This window comes from Arvicola amphibius, chromosome 7, assembly GCF_903992535.2.
Source record: "Arvicola amphibius chromosome 7, mArvAmp1.2, whole genome shotgun sequence".
Lineage (NCBI taxonomy): Eukaryota > Metazoa > Chordata > Mammalia > Rodentia > Cricetidae > Arvicola > Arvicola amphibius.
In genome coordinates, this window is record NC_052053.1 from 69,350,802 (window position 1) to 69,365,810 (window position 15,009).

General features: G+C 47.7%; 1 protein-coding gene across 11 annotated transcripts in view; it reads right to left on the reverse strand.

The window, feature by feature from the left end:
• Window positions 1-15,009, reverse strand: part of Klc1 (kinesin light chain 1) — a 49,961-nt gene that overhangs the window by 16,624 nt on the left and 18,328 nt on the right. For 10 of the 11 annotated variants that reach the window (XM_038337918.2, XM_038337920.2, XM_038337916.2 and 7 more), the window contains exons 3-12: window positions 14,525-14,755; window positions 13,189-13,267; window positions 12,057-12,282; window positions 10,353-10,440; window positions 9,760-9,861; window positions 5,871-6,044; window positions 5,681-5,780; window positions 3,952-4,001; window positions 3,804-3,871; window positions 1,977-2,085 (exon numbers count right to left, since the gene is read on the reverse strand). In XM_038337918.2, the coding sequence (XP_038193846.1) occupies window positions 1,977-2,085; window positions 3,804-3,871; window positions 3,952-4,001; window positions 5,681-5,780; window positions 5,871-6,044; window positions 9,760-9,861; window positions 10,353-10,440; window positions 12,057-12,282; window positions 13,189-13,267; window positions 14,525-14,755 (1,227 nt within the window). Of the gene's footprint in view, window positions 1-1,976; window positions 2,086-3,803; window positions 3,872-3,951; window positions 4,002-5,680; window positions 5,781-5,870; window positions 6,045-9,759; window positions 9,862-10,213; window positions 10,441-12,056; window positions 12,283-13,188; window positions 13,268-14,524; window positions 14,756-15,009 lie in introns of those variants that run through there. The other variant, XR_005286291.1, reaches the window with a different exon arrangement.

Below are 15,009 nucleotides of genomic sequence, written 5' to 3' on the forward strand. Positions count from 1 at the left end.
AACAGAACTCAGGCTGGCAGGCTTGCATAGCACACTCCTTTACCCACTAAGCTCTCATTATCAAACTGGCCCCACAGATATCAATTCTTAAGTCACCAAGGCAAACTCAGATCAGTTGTTCCTGGGGATGGGATTTAGGATTTCTAGGGTCACAGGGAGGGGCGTGAGTTATATATCGCCAAAACTCAGGAGCATACACACAGGTGTGCAAACTGTACTCCATGTAAGCAAGCTAGTGCAATGGCACACCTGTAACCTCAGCAGTGATAGGAGGATGAAGAGTTCAAGGCCAGCCTGGCTACATAGGGCCTAGATTTAAAACAAAAGCAGTGCTGTATACAAATACTGAGTTCCAGGTAATGATGGACACACTAGAATGTCTGGGCTGGAAATGCAGCTAACTAAGTGATCGCCCAACGTGCACACTGGGTCCATCACCAACACCACACATACCAGCCCCAATGGGCACACCCACAATCTCAGCATTTGGGAGGGAGGGACGGGCAAGAAGACCAGAGGCTCAGGGCTGACCTCTGCTAGAGTTTGAGCCTGTCTAAGAAACCAGAAAGTCCGTCTCAGACAGCAACAATTAACCCCAGCACATCCCCACATCTCTCCCTGCTGTGTGTGCCACGACGCTCCTGCTCCTGCGAGAGAACCAGTCCTGTTCCAGCTTCCGTGGCTGCCTGGCAGGAAGTGTCCTCAGGAGAGCATTCACATGTCCTTTCTCAGGACCTTCATGACCCCTGTGGCTCCTCTTGCTAAAACCCAGCCTGCAATCTAGAGCAAGGCCTGGATGCAGACCGTGCTCTAGGGAGAGAGTCCCACAGCTGATGGCACAGCCACAGAGCGCCTGACCTACACCCAGGACCACAGGGGCAGCAGCAAGGGCTCTGCTTGTCCTCCAGCCCACAACACAGTACTTCACTCCACTGTGAATACAAGGAGAGCACCATTCTGTCCTTTCTTTCCTTTCCATCTATCTTTTTAGTTTTTGACACAAGGTCTCCTATAACACCAGGTTGGTCTCAAATGTTCACTTGTTCTACCGCAGCCTTCTGAGGACTCAGATTACAGACCACCAGGTCTGGCCCTTTGAACATTTTAGATAAATAAAATTATGTTGCTAAGTATAATATGAGAAGGTGATGAGGAGCGTGCAATCAAAACACATGATACAAGTGCATGAAAAGGTCACACCCACATTTGGTCGAGACAGGGTCTCTCTACCCAGGCTGTGCTGGGACTGCAGGCCCATGACCCACCACGCCCAGCAAACCCGTGCTCTTTTGTTGTTTGTGTCATTTCTTTCGGGGTCCATTTTGTTTTGTTTTGTTCTGTTTTGTGTTTGAGACAGGATCTCTCTATGTAGCCCTGGCTGGACTGGAATTCACTACTTACAACAGGGAGTCCATAAACTCACAGAGATCCTCCTGCTTCTACCACCAAAATCCTGGGATTTAAGGTTTGAGCCACCAGACTCAGACCCCAGACCCAGATTATTTTACATTTGAAATTTTTTATTTGTGTGTGTATATGTATGAACAGTCAGGGTTACAAAGCAAAACCCTGTCTCCAAAATAAATACACAGATGATAGATAGATAGATAGATAGATAGATAGATAGATAGATAGATAGATAGATAGATAGATGATAGATAGATATAGATAGATGATAGATAGATAGATAGATAGATAGATAGATAGATAGATAGATAGATAGATGATAGATAGTAGATAGATGAGAGATAGGTAATAGATGGATAGATAGATGATGGATGGATAGATAGATAGATAGACAGACAGACAGATGATTGACAGACAGACTCTTTTTTTCCTGCAGTGCTTAGGATCAAGTCCACAGTCCTGTGACTGTGACAAGTGCTCCCTCACAGAGTCTAAGCCAGAATCAATAACAGCCACATAAAAGGCTATCACAGTTCCAACAGAGTAGTCTTCAGAAGTGACGGGCACACCTGTTTACGTGACCTCATGGCAGCTTCTTCCAATGTTTCAGCAGCTTCAAATTTTCCCTGCCGTCGGTAAAGTGCTCCAAGGTTTTTCAAAGTGGTTGTGACAGTAGGACTACAAGAATGCACAAACACAGCCCATTAGGTGTGGGTCCCAGGACAGCCACCATCAACATCTGTGTGTTCTGTGGGCATGTGGCAACGCTCCAGCTCTAGTGGCACAGCCAGGCAGTGGTTTGGATCACCTGGAACAGGACACTAAGGGCAGTGCTACACCTTCTGATAGACATGTGCCATTCAAGCAGCCTGATGCCCAGTGCTGCTGGCCCCTACAGCTCTCCACAGAAACCCTACAGCGTTCTTCCAGAGACTGGCCACTCACAAACTCCAGGCATGGCCACAGAAACATGTGGCTAGCCTACCCAGTAGTCAGCAGATTCCCCTGCAGGCAAAACTTGGTCTGTGCCGGGCTATCTCGTGCTTCACCAGAGCTCCTGACCTGACAGCTATGGCAGACACTGTAAAGGAAACAAGGGCTGGAGACAGGACCGAAGTGTGGGCTGTGGAGATGCTCAGCGGGCCGACTGCAACACAAGCACGAGGGCCTGGTTTGGGTCCCAGTGCTCACATAGGAGCCAAGCATGGAGGCCTATGCCTATAACCACACACTGGAGGAGTGGAGACAGTGGGTACCATTCTGTGGCCAGCCAGTCCAGTCAAAAAGACAGGATCCAGGTTCAGGGAGAGACCCTGTCTCAAAAACTTAAACGGCGAGCAATAAAAGATCTAAACATCAATGTTGCTCTGGCCTCCACACGCACATACACGGGCAAGTGCACCTGTACACATGTATATCTCCACAAAGTCAAATAGCCCAGTATGATGGTGGACCTGTGTAATCCTAGCACTCAGGAAGCTGAGACAGGAAGAACAAAAGCTTAAGGTCAAGACCTCCTCACAAAATAAAATGCAAAGTTAGAAATAAGGCAGACCTGCTTTGGTACAGATCTGTATTTTGAGGTATTTCCCTCTTGTTGATGATAGGCGAGTGCAATGGGGACCCAAAGGAAGACTATGGCAAACCGGGGTCAGACACGTGTCCTCATGTAGCTGATAGGAAGGAAGCTAAGACTACAGCCGTCAGCAAGTTTCTAGGCCAGCAGCAGGTATGGGTACAGGAGCACAGTCTAGAGGGGACCCCAGACTTACTGCCGAGCACATCACCCTGTGCAGACACAAGGCTGGCTAAGGACTGGCTTCCAGGCCCACGTGCAGAGTGCTATAGAGTTGCTGAAGGCTCCTCAGTAAGTGTGCCTTGCTCCTGCAGCTAGACATTTGTGATAAAGAATGCTGATGGCCAGCACCTGCACTGCTGCAGTGAGTGGGTGTGGGTAAATGTAAATGATCTTATGACAAAAACAGGTTTTTAAGTTATTTTTTGCCTTTTTTTAAGCAGGGACTCACTATACAGCCCTGGCTAGCCTGAAACTCCCTATATTAACTATATAACTATAAACTCCCTATATTAACTATATAACTATAAACTAACTATATTAACCTCAGACTCACAAAGATCCTTCTGCATATGCCTCTCACATACTAGGATTAGAGGCATTATTACTAGCATGTGTAATACATGTGTGTAGGCACACATGAGCATCAGCCTCATGTGGAGGTCAGAGGACCAGCTTGTGTTCATGTCAGCTCTTAGGCGCAAACTCGGGCTATGGCTTTTATGGCAAAGCCCTTCTCCCTGCTGAGCATCTCACAGCTCAATGGCCAGGCTTTGAGGAAATAGGGGACCGTGTGTCTGGATTTGGCGGGCAGACTTACCTATCCACTTTGCAGGCTTTGTACCAGCCACCGTACTCTCCAAAAGACGCCCCGTCCTTCTGCTTTCCCTAATTGCAACAGAGAATTAGGATGAATGCAGACTGACTGCAGTCCATCCAATCAGAGCCCTCACAGTGCACAGCCTTACTTTGCACTCTTCCCTCTCCTCGGCGTGCATCCAGATGGGCTTGTTCTCATCTAGGGAAGAAAACACAGGACTGTGTAAGTTGAAGAATAAGAAAACTGGAGCCAGATGTGATGGTACACACCTTTAATCCCAGCACTTGGGAAACAGGCAGGCAGGAGGTTGAGTTCCAGGCCAGCCTGGTTTACAAAGGAGTTCCAAGAAAGTCAAGGCTACATAGTAACCACTGAGCAGATGACTTCTCAGGCTGCCAGTGACTGCAAGGTTTTATCTTGTTGTTTATATGAGCCTTCTCAGGAATTTTTCTTTTTTCATATGTGTATACATGTTAGACATATGTGGGAGTAAGCATGCACATGTTGAATATGCACATGGAGGCTCCACGTTGGTGCCTGGAGTCCTCCTATCCCTCTTTCTGTTGTACTCAATGAGGCAGGGCCTCTCAACAAGCCCAGAACTCACTAACACAGCTTGTCTCTGGCCAGCTTGCACTGGAGATTCTGTTCCCTCTTCTGAGGCTACCGTACCTACCTGGCATCCCCATGCCTGGGGATCGGAACATGGCGAGCACCTAACCACTCATCCTCTCCCTGGCCTAATTCTGACAGGAAAACCCTACCCAGGGTACCGGAAGGCGACAGCTATAAATGTCTCACATTGAGGATGTCAGATGAGACTCTGTAACATCCATACACATAAAAATAATTTTTAAAATAAATAACAAATGCTTAAGTGAAAGAAAACCACATGTGTGCATGTGATAATTAACAGAAATTCCCTCTGGATCACCCTGTGAACTTTCCCACACACTCAAAATTCTAGCTGAATGTTTCATGTGAGATTTTTGTCAGGAAAATAAACACAAAAAAAGTTTTAGACTCAGCAATTTAAGATTTATTTGTATATTTATGTATATGGTGCTCTGTCTACATGCACATCTGCACTCCAGAAGAGAGCGTCTGATCCCATCACTGGCAGTTGTGAGCTGCCATGCAGGTGCTGAGAACTGAACTCAGGACCTCTGAAAGAGCAATTAGTGCCCTTAACTACTGAGTCATCTCTCCAGGCCTGACTCAGCAATTTCAATTCTATAAAATACATATTTCACTGCACGTCCTCCCAGCACGGCAAGGGTTAGCAGGGCGAGCAGGACCACACCTGTCTCCTGAGGCGCAGACCAGCTCCAGCACACCCACACTTTCTCCACACGTTGTACACTAAACACCTGTCGTGTCTGAAGGGTATAGAAGAGATGGGGCCTTGTCTCCTGTGACAAACACACAAGTCCAGGGCACAGTGGGGAATTTGTTTGCCACAGGTCTCAGGGTGGACGAAAAACTAGACAAGATGATGGCGCTAAGCAAAGATTCTGGAGTTGATGGCAGAGCCATGTCTTTGCAGAAGGGCACTGTGAAAGGGCATGAGAGGAGGTGACTTCACTGGGCTGCGGACAGCACCCAGGCACACTGCAGTCAGGACCCCTCCCTAACGTTCAGTCACTGAGTAAGGAAATTACAAGCAAACTCCCAATTAAATGCTTTCTTTTTAAATTGACTTGGTCATGGTGTCCCTTATAGTAATAGAAAAGTAACTAAGACAATATAAAATAGTAAAATCTTTAAAAGGGTAGGGTGGGCATACTGTGGGGACTAGGGCATTATTGCCAATTTCAAGCTGGAAGCCACTCTTTTTAATACATACAATCAATACATTTGCTTAGAATATTTCTTACCATCCACAGAACCAAACTCCCGTTCATGTGCACGGGTGAGAATCTCCTTGTACAGCGTTTCTGCTTGTTTAAACTTCCCTTGTTTCAGATAACAGGAGGCCTTCAAATAAAACACAGCACTCAGTGCCTTCACACAGAAACACAGCTGAATTTTTATCTGCAGGGGACTTATGGCCCATCTGGAACATACCAGGTTATTCTTCGTCTTGGCCACATTCGGGTCATCGGGCCCTAGCTTTGTCTGGTAGATCTCCAGGGCCCTCTGGTAGTAATACTCCACCTCCTCATACTTGCCCTGGTTCTGGCACAGCAAGGCCAAGTTATTTAACTGCTTGGCCACATCCGGATGATCTTTTCCTAGAACCTGGGGTGAAGAACAGTGAATCAGAAACAGCACCCGTTCCACTGTCTACCCTCCCGCAGAGGGCCCTTCTAGAGCGTAGCTTACATGCTCCACATGCAGGCTGGAAACCCTCACAGGACTCACACATCACAAAAGAGCGGTTGGAGTCTGACCTCAGCCAGAGGGAAGGGAAGGGTGAGCACTCACGTCCTTAGGGCCTTTATTTGCAGATGAGAAAACACATGCTGGCCTTGATTCACTAAGCAGCCAGGGATGACTGAGAACTTCAGATTTTCCTGCCTCTACCCAACAAGTGCTGGGATGACAGGCCTGAGCCACCATACCTGGCTCTGTTTGTTTTTATTTTGGCTTGGGGGGGGGGGCCTCACAGGCTAGCCTAGAATTCACTATCTAACCCAGGCCAGTTGAGAACTCTTGTCAGTCCAGCCTCAGCATCTCGGGTGCTGGGAAGGTCTAAGCTTCCATACTCCTTAGCCGCTTTGTCTGCTTCATGGCAGGTGTCACCATAGAGCTAAGGAAGCTTAGATGCATTAAATGCTCCACTCCAGTTGTGTGCCTTCCTCCAGTCAGCCCCTTTAATATGGAATCATCACCCAGGACCTCAGTGAGAGCATCCCTACATCTAATGCCAAAAAGTCTTCCCAGCCTCCTCTGGCTGCCTCATAAACATACCTGCTGTTCTTTTTTGGCAAGTCTCACTGCCAAAAATCATTTTGCTAATCCTTTCCTTGCCTAATCCTTCCCCTAGAATACAAACTCAGCAGGGCAAGGGCTCTGTGTCTTTCCCACCTCGGCATCTTCCCTAGAAATGGTGCCTGACGGTGCCTGACACAAGTGAAGAACAAACTCTCGTTTATTTCTCTCCAAACCCTGGTCAAGTACTGGCGGTGGTGGCACACGCCTTTAGTCCTAGCACTAGGGAGGCAGAGGCAGGAGGATCTCTATGAGTTCTGGGCCAGCCTGATCTACAGAGTGAATTCCAGGACAGCCAGGGCTACACAGAAAGATCCTGTCTCAGAAAAACAAACAAACAAAACTGGTCAAGAACTGGTCTTCTCGGGGCTGGAGAGATGGCTCAGCAGTTAAGAGCTCTGACTGCTCTTTCACAGGACCAGGGTTCGATTCCCAGCACCCATGCGGCAGCTCACAACTGTCTGTGACTCCAGTTCCACGGGATCCAACACCCTCACACAGACATATATGAAGGCAAAAACACCAATGCATATGAAATAAATAAATTTAAAAAATGAAAAAAAATTAAAAAAAAGAAAAAAGGACTGGTCTTCTCAGCACTGGGCTCTGCTCCTACACATGGCCAACCCCTTTCCACATGCCCTACCCTCCCTCCTCCAAAACTGTGAAGTCAGCGAGTTCACAAAGCTTCCTGGAAAGCTGACTCAACACCAAGCCCCGGCTGGAGGAGTCCTGTCCCCTCTCTCCTGCGGCTCTATCCTACAGGTGATAGATACACCCTGGGCTCCGAGCAGTCAAGGGACTGTGCTTCTGCCTAGCAAGAATTTCTACACGAGGCACTTTAATAAATTTGTTATCTTTCTTTCTTCATACCCTCCCCCCTTTGAAACAGGACTTTGCTGTTTAGAAACAGAACTTTACTAGTCTCTAGACTAGCACTGGGCTTCTGAACTTAATAAAGAATTCAGACCACAGTCATGTGCCAAATGCCTGCTGAACTAGCAGGTCACCTTCCAGGTCTTCTAACTCTTGACCCCTCTGTGCTGACCTGCTTCTGACCCCAGCCCGCACAAATCTGACACTTTCATTTAGTAAGTGTGCAGATAACTGAACAATAAAATACTACCTATGTGGGCCAGAGAGAGAGCTCAGTGGTTAACAGCACTTGATGCTCTTGCAGAGGACCTGGGTTCTATTCTCTGGCATCCACATGTAGTTCACAACCATCTGTAACTTCAGTTCCAAGGGATCCACTGTCATCTTCTGACATCTGAGGGTACTATACATGCATGTGGCACACAGCCATACATGAAGGCAAAATATACACACGTAAAGTGAATACATCTAATAAAATTAAAATATTGTCTATATGTTTGATAATCCTTGCCATATGGTTCAAAATTAAATGAGCACTTCCTAGTATCACTGATAAACAACTCCAAGAGACACCAAGCTGGGGCTGGAGAGATGGTCCAGTGATTAGAAGCACCAGCTGCTCTTCCAGAGGAGCCAGGATCAATTCCCAGCATCCATATGGCAGCAGATAACTGTCCATTAAGTCCAGTTTCAAGGGATCTGGTGCCCTCTTCAGACCTCTGTTGACATCAAGCACACATCCAGTATACATATATGCTTCTAGGCAAAACACTCATAGACACAGAATAAAAATAAATAAATCTTTAAAGAAAAGGAAACACCTAGTTGAACTGTGACACTCAGTCCCCCAGACCACCATCCTGTCTGTTTTCCGTCCACCCTGGGGTCCTGTGGCAAACAAATTCCCCACTGTGCCCTGGACTTGTGTGTTTGTCACAGGAGACAAGGCCCCATCTCTTCTATACCCTTCAGACACGACAGGTGTTTAGTGTACAACGTGTGGAGAAAGTGTGGGTGTGCTGGAGCTGGTCTGCGCCTCAGGAGACAGGTGTGGTCCTGCTCGCCCTGCTAACCCTCGCTGTGCTGGGAGGACGTGCAGTGAAATACAAAGTTATTTAAGATTTATGTATTTGCCGGGTGGTGGTGGCGCACGCCTTTAATCCCAGCACTCGGGAGGCAGAGGCAGGCGGATCTCTGTGAGTTTGAGGCCAGCCTGGTCTACAAGAGCTAGTTCCAGGACAGGCTCTAAAAAAGCTGCAGAGAAACCCTGTCTCGAAAAACCAAAAAAAAAAAAAAAAAAAAAAAAGATTTATGTATTTGTATGAGTGTTTTACCTGCATGTATGTCTGTGCACTAGATGCACACTTGGTACCCAATGAATTCAGAAGAAAACTTTGGATCCCCCAGGACTGGAGTTACTTACAGACAGCTGTGAGGCACCATGTGGGTGCTGGGAATTGAACTTGAGTCTTCTGTAAGAGTAGCCAGTGCTCTTAACCACTGAGCCATTTCTCCAGCCCCAGTAAACTTATTCTTGTTTGTTTGTTTTAGAGACAGAATCTCTGTGTAGTCCTGACTATCTAACTATGTAGATCAGGCTGGCCTTAAACTCACAGAGATCCACCTGCCTCTGCCTCCTAAGTGCTGAGATCAAAGGCATGCACCATTACACCTGATCATAAAGTAAACCTATTCTTTTTTGTTTGGTTGGTTTTTGCTTTTCGTTTTGTTTTTTAGAGACAGGGTTTTTCTGCGTAGCAGCTCTCCTGGCTGTCCTATAACTCGCTTTTAAACCAGGCTGGCCTCGAATTCACAGATCCACCTGCCTCTGCCTCTCAAGTGCTGAGATTACAGGCATGTACCACCACTGCCCAGCTATAAACTTATTTTTAAACTGAAATTTCTTTAATAACAAGTGCATACCACCACTGAAATGGAGAGACGCTGCACTGCACTGCCCACCTGCCACTTGGACCCTGATCAACAATAGGAAGCTGCCACCCTTAACACAATCCCACGTGGCAGGCTTCTGTCTTTCAACATGAGTCACTGTAAGTAAGTGAACATAACAACACACCACAGTGCTCAGTTCTCACACTGTGAAATGACCACCTCCCCCAGAAAACTCGATTCTGCTGCCCCATACCTTCTCTCTAATCTCCAAGGCTCGTTTACAAAGTGGCTCGGCCTCTTTGTACTTCCCTCGTTTACCATACAGTACTGCAAGGTTGTTCAGAGTCGCGGCCACCTGCCAAGACAGAGGGAACAACAAGCTGCTGTAAGAGATGCCACAGGAAAGGGAGTCCCAGACACCCCCATATGCACGTAACACACTCATCACATCAGAGGGATTTGCTACAAAACAGATCACTGAAATGAAACAAAGCAACATGATCTTGATTTTTCAATTGTTCTTGAAGCAGCAAAGCCAACCAAAACAGACCTCTATGCAAATCTCAATAAAAAAACAACATGAATTCTTGGGAACAAATCTAGAAAAGGACATGCGATTTGATTTTGGATCAAAGTGAAGTGAGCTAGTGATCTGAGGAGGTGACCTTACAAATCAGAAGTGACCAAGTGTACGAACATGTCACTACCTGAGCAGGCCCTACTGGTGCCATCTGGGACAAGGTGGCTCTCAGACCCTCCCCGTTGACCTCGACATTGGCATGAGCTGGACAAAAATGTATTGGGGAAAACCACGTGTAAATGGCTGGAAGAAGCAAGCATACACACCGCGGGGTGATCTCTGCCCAGGGTTTTCTCACGGATAGCCAGGGCGTCGTTCAGGAGATTGGCAGCATCTTTATACTTGTTCTGATCCCTAAACCAAAACACACATCAGTGTTCAGCTAGAGGTCACTAACCAACCATCTAGTTAGTTAGCAAGCTGATGCTGACACTGAGGACTGAACCCCCAGCATTCAGGCATGCTAAGCATTTACTCTACCACAAGCCAGCCTAAATCTTTTTTTTTTTAATAATTTATCTTTATTTTATGTGCATTGGTGTTTTGCCTGCATGTCTGTCTGTGTGAGGCTGTCAGAAACCCTGGAACTGGAGTTACAAACAGTTGTAAGCAGTCATGTGGGTGCTGGGAATTGAACCCAGGTTCTCTGGAAGAGCAGTCAGTGCTCTTAGAGCCATCTCTCTAGCCCTGCAGTGCTGACCTAAGGAGGAAGCCCAGAGCAGTGGACAGAGCCTATGTGTGGATCAGACAGAGTGGGATCTCTGCCAGCAGCAGTCAACCCAAGTCATTTGTGTGTTCAAGGCCAACCTGATCTACAGAGCTAGTTCCAGGACAGACAGAGCTGTTACATAGAGAAACCCTGTCTTGAAAAACGAAGTAAATGTATGTATGTGTACGTGTGTGTAAACTCAAAGAAATATATATTGAAACAAAATCTGATAATACTAAGAAGAAGAATGAAATGACCAACACTGCCCACAGGGAAGCACTGCCCAGGTGCAAAAAGGGCCACCGCTCCTCTAAAAGGAACACCGCTCTTCAAAGGGACAGCGCTCCTCTAAAAAGCAGTTGGGCAAAGTATATTAAGAACTGGCAAACGGGCGGTGGTGGCGCACGCCTTTAATCTCAGCACTCAGGAGGCAGAGGCAGGTGGATCTATGTGAGTTCAAGGCCAGCCTGGTCTAGTTCCAGGACAGGCTCCAAAGCTACAGAGAAACCCTGTCTGGGGGGGGGGGGGCGGAGAACTGGCAAAGAGGCCAGGCAGCGGTGGTGCACTCTTTTAATCCCAGCACTTAAGAGTCAGAGACAGGCGGATCTCTGTGAGTTTGGGGCCAGTCTGGTCTACGGAGAGAGTTCCAGGACAGCCCTGGCTGTTACACAGACAAAACCTGTTTCAAAAAAACAAAAACCAAAAAACTAAAACACAAAACAAGAAAAGAACTGGCAAAGGTTTAAATGAGAACCCATTTTGGGAGATTGTGCTAATGGAAAATGTCCTGGAAAGACGGCTCAGAGGTTAAGAGCACTTGCTCTTGAGGAGGACCCAGATTTGGTCCCAGCACCCACATGGTAATTCACAATCATCTGTAAACCAGGTCCAGGAGACCTGGGGGCCTCTTCTGACCTCCAAGGGTACTGCACACACATAGTGCACATATACAAACTGGCAAAACACATGTACACATAAAGTAGGTTTTTAAAAAAAGTCAAAAATGGATACGCTGGTCAGTGTAGAAAGGCATAAGTGGTTATTATGGAAGTGGTGGCCCAGTGGCTATAGGCAGCACCTTCTCTGGTCCCGTGAGACCCCAATCACCGAGCTGGCTGAACAGTCTAAATTAACTGCTGGCTGTTTGAAGTGGATGGGAAGGCTGGAAAGCTGTTTCATAGACGTTTATGAAACATTGCAAAAAGCAGGCTGGTTCAAAGCTGCCTCTCATAAAGTCTACAGCAGTAAGCCAAGGACTAGCCTGTACACCAGGGCCAGGATGTTGAGCATGGTGGCCACATCGGGGTGGTCATGGCCCGAAGTCTTCTCCAGGTCCTCCAGGGCCTGCTTGCAGAGGGGCACCGCCACCTCATAACGTCCCTGTGACGCATACTGGATCACCAGGTTGTGGAGCGTGCGCAGCCGTGCTGGGATCTCATAGCCCCCCTGCTGGGCGGCGGCTGCAGCGCTGCTGTGTTGCTGCTGGACTGCATAGAGAAGGTGCATGGCAGAGTGGTTAGGACACAGCGGGTCACACTTCACCCCACATCCTAGTTCCAAGTTAGCGCATACTCTTAACGCAGACTTCCTGGGTAATCCCTGAGCAAGCCAGATGACAACAGCCTGCAGACTGACCATGAGATTGTTCCAGGTGAGAAACTGAAGGAAAAGTAGGCAGCTCTGCCTTCTGGAACCTTGCAAAGACTCACAGGTCTATTCACTGTGGTCTGGCCTCCAGACTCATATCCCAACACACACTATCTGCTGTAGAGTTTGGGGAAACAAGCAATCTCCCAGGAGAGGTGGCACATGCCTACAATTCCAGCATTGAGGAGGAGGAGACAGAAGTCTGAGCTCTGGGGCTAGAGAGATGGCTCAGACGTTAAGAGCAGGCACTTACTGCTCCTCAATGGACTAGGGTTCGGTTCCCAGCACCCACACGGCAGCTCACAACCAGCTGTAATTCCATTTCTAGGGGCTCTGCCTCCCTCTTTTGACCTCTGTGGCTACCACACAGTGCATATGTAGATGTGCAAATGGAACACTTAGACACAGAAAATAAAGGTTTTTAATCTTAAAAAAAAAAAAAAACTCCCAGGGGCCAGGCCTGGTGGCACATGCTTTAACCCCAGTACTCAGGAAGCACAGGCATAGCTCTGTGAATTTGAGGCCAGCCTGATCTACAGAGTGAGTTCCAGGACAGCCAAGGCAATTACACGGAGAAACCTTGTCTTGGAAAAGAAAAGAAAGTCCCAGACTAACCTGGGCTACTGTAGTAAGACCTGTGTAATCCCACAGGCTAAGTACAGGCTCCGCGAACTATGACACAAATGTCCCCAGAGAGAAAGCAGCACCGCTGTGCAACATGTTCAGTGGCATGGCCACACACTTACTGCCTTGTCCTGGGTCGTCCTCGTCATTTGGGAAGAGATCGTCCAATGGCTCTTTGGCAGAATCAGAGTCTTTGTCCTCCTACAAGAGACGCAGAGCATCCTTCACTGCACAGAACCCACACGCTTCCTGGGAATCCTTAACATAACATTTCTTCTTATTTACTAGACCAGATAAGCTAGCCAGTTTTTCAGAATTAAATGTATGGTCATCTGTAGCCTGGTTTATCCACCAGTTTAGTAAAGAACAATAACTTTGCTAAACTTGCCTATCCTGTCAAGGCCTGAGGTAACCCCCATCCCAAGAAGAAAAAAAGGAAACAAATAAAAGGAGCAAGGCAGGGTTTGCTGGACTAAAACTGAGGAAACTCGACTACAGGCTGTGGTGTGACATCACGGAGCCTGTCTGCGTTTCTGGACCTTAGATCCTTCTACCGTTTTCAGATCGAATTCTAGCAGAGAAGGGAAGACTTGCTGGAAATCAAAGATGTTTCCTGTTTGCTAAGCAGGAAAAAACGGGGCACCTATACCTCCCAGAGCAATAGAGGGGGAGTCCTGGTCCCATGTCTACAGTGGACTACACTAGGGCTCCCAGAGGAGCTGTCAGCTTTACATTGTCTTCCACAGTGCACAAGAACAGTGACAACATAGTGAGGAGAGCACCAGCCTCGCCATGAGGGTGACAGCACTACCTCTGGAGGGATAAACTGGTAAGCAAGTCTCCCTTCTAGAACATCCCCCACAGAGATGCATAATGCATTCTCCAAAGATACCAAGACCATGAAAAGCAAACAACTGAGGACTGTTCAAATGGAAGCTGGTCAGGATGGTCAGATGGGGGCAAGAACTGGGACCACAGCTCAGTGGAAAAGCATTTGGTTAGCACGTTCAAAGCCCCAGTTCCATCTCCATCCCCAAAAAACACAGACACCTACTCAGCTAAGCCAGAGCGCTACTAACAAACCACTCAGGGAAAAACAAGCCAAAGGAAACAAAGCCCAGAAGCCCAGACGCATTGACTGGAAAGCTGAATCAGCAGACCTGAGCACAAACATCAGCAACTAAAACCCATCTGTGAACAGAACTGATAGCAAACTCCCTAGTAAAAAGCAAAGACTTGCTCTTATTACTCTGTTTTCTTCCAGACAGGGTCTTGTTAAATAGTTCTGTTTGAACTGGTGCACACTGGAGACCAAGCTAGCCTTGACCTTGCCTGTGCCTCCAAAGTGCTGCCATTACAGGCATGAGCCACCACACCTCGACAAGACCTGCTTTTAGATTGCCTATTGGTACCTCCTGGAGCAGAGCATGGGTACCACACTTGGCAAGAGCCACTCACCGAGGGAGAGATGTCGTCGTCGTATTTCTTCAGCTGGTTCATAAACTCCAGGTGCTTCTTTTCCTCCTCCAGCTGCGCCACAGACTGCTCGCTCTTCTGTAACTTCTGCTGTGTGTTGGCCAGTTCATCCCGCAGCCACTGGTTCTCCTGGCACAGACGGCGAACCTGAGCACGTAGCTTCTGTTTCTCTGACTCCACGGCGTTCAGGTGATTGGACAGGGCCATCATCACCTGATCAAAAGAGATGTTTGCACACTGCAGCCTTTGGATAGACCTGGGCACATGTGGGCTTCCAGCTCCAGCTCACTCACAGAACTTTCTCTGGGTACATGTAAACAAGACCTGCCATTTATTTCTCCTTTAGCCCTCTGCACAGATTACACACTGCTTGTCACAATACAAGCTGGAACACCTGCATGCCACTTTTCTGTGAGAGTACCTCCAGCGGACTGGGAATACACATCCCTCCTCTTCTGATCCACTCC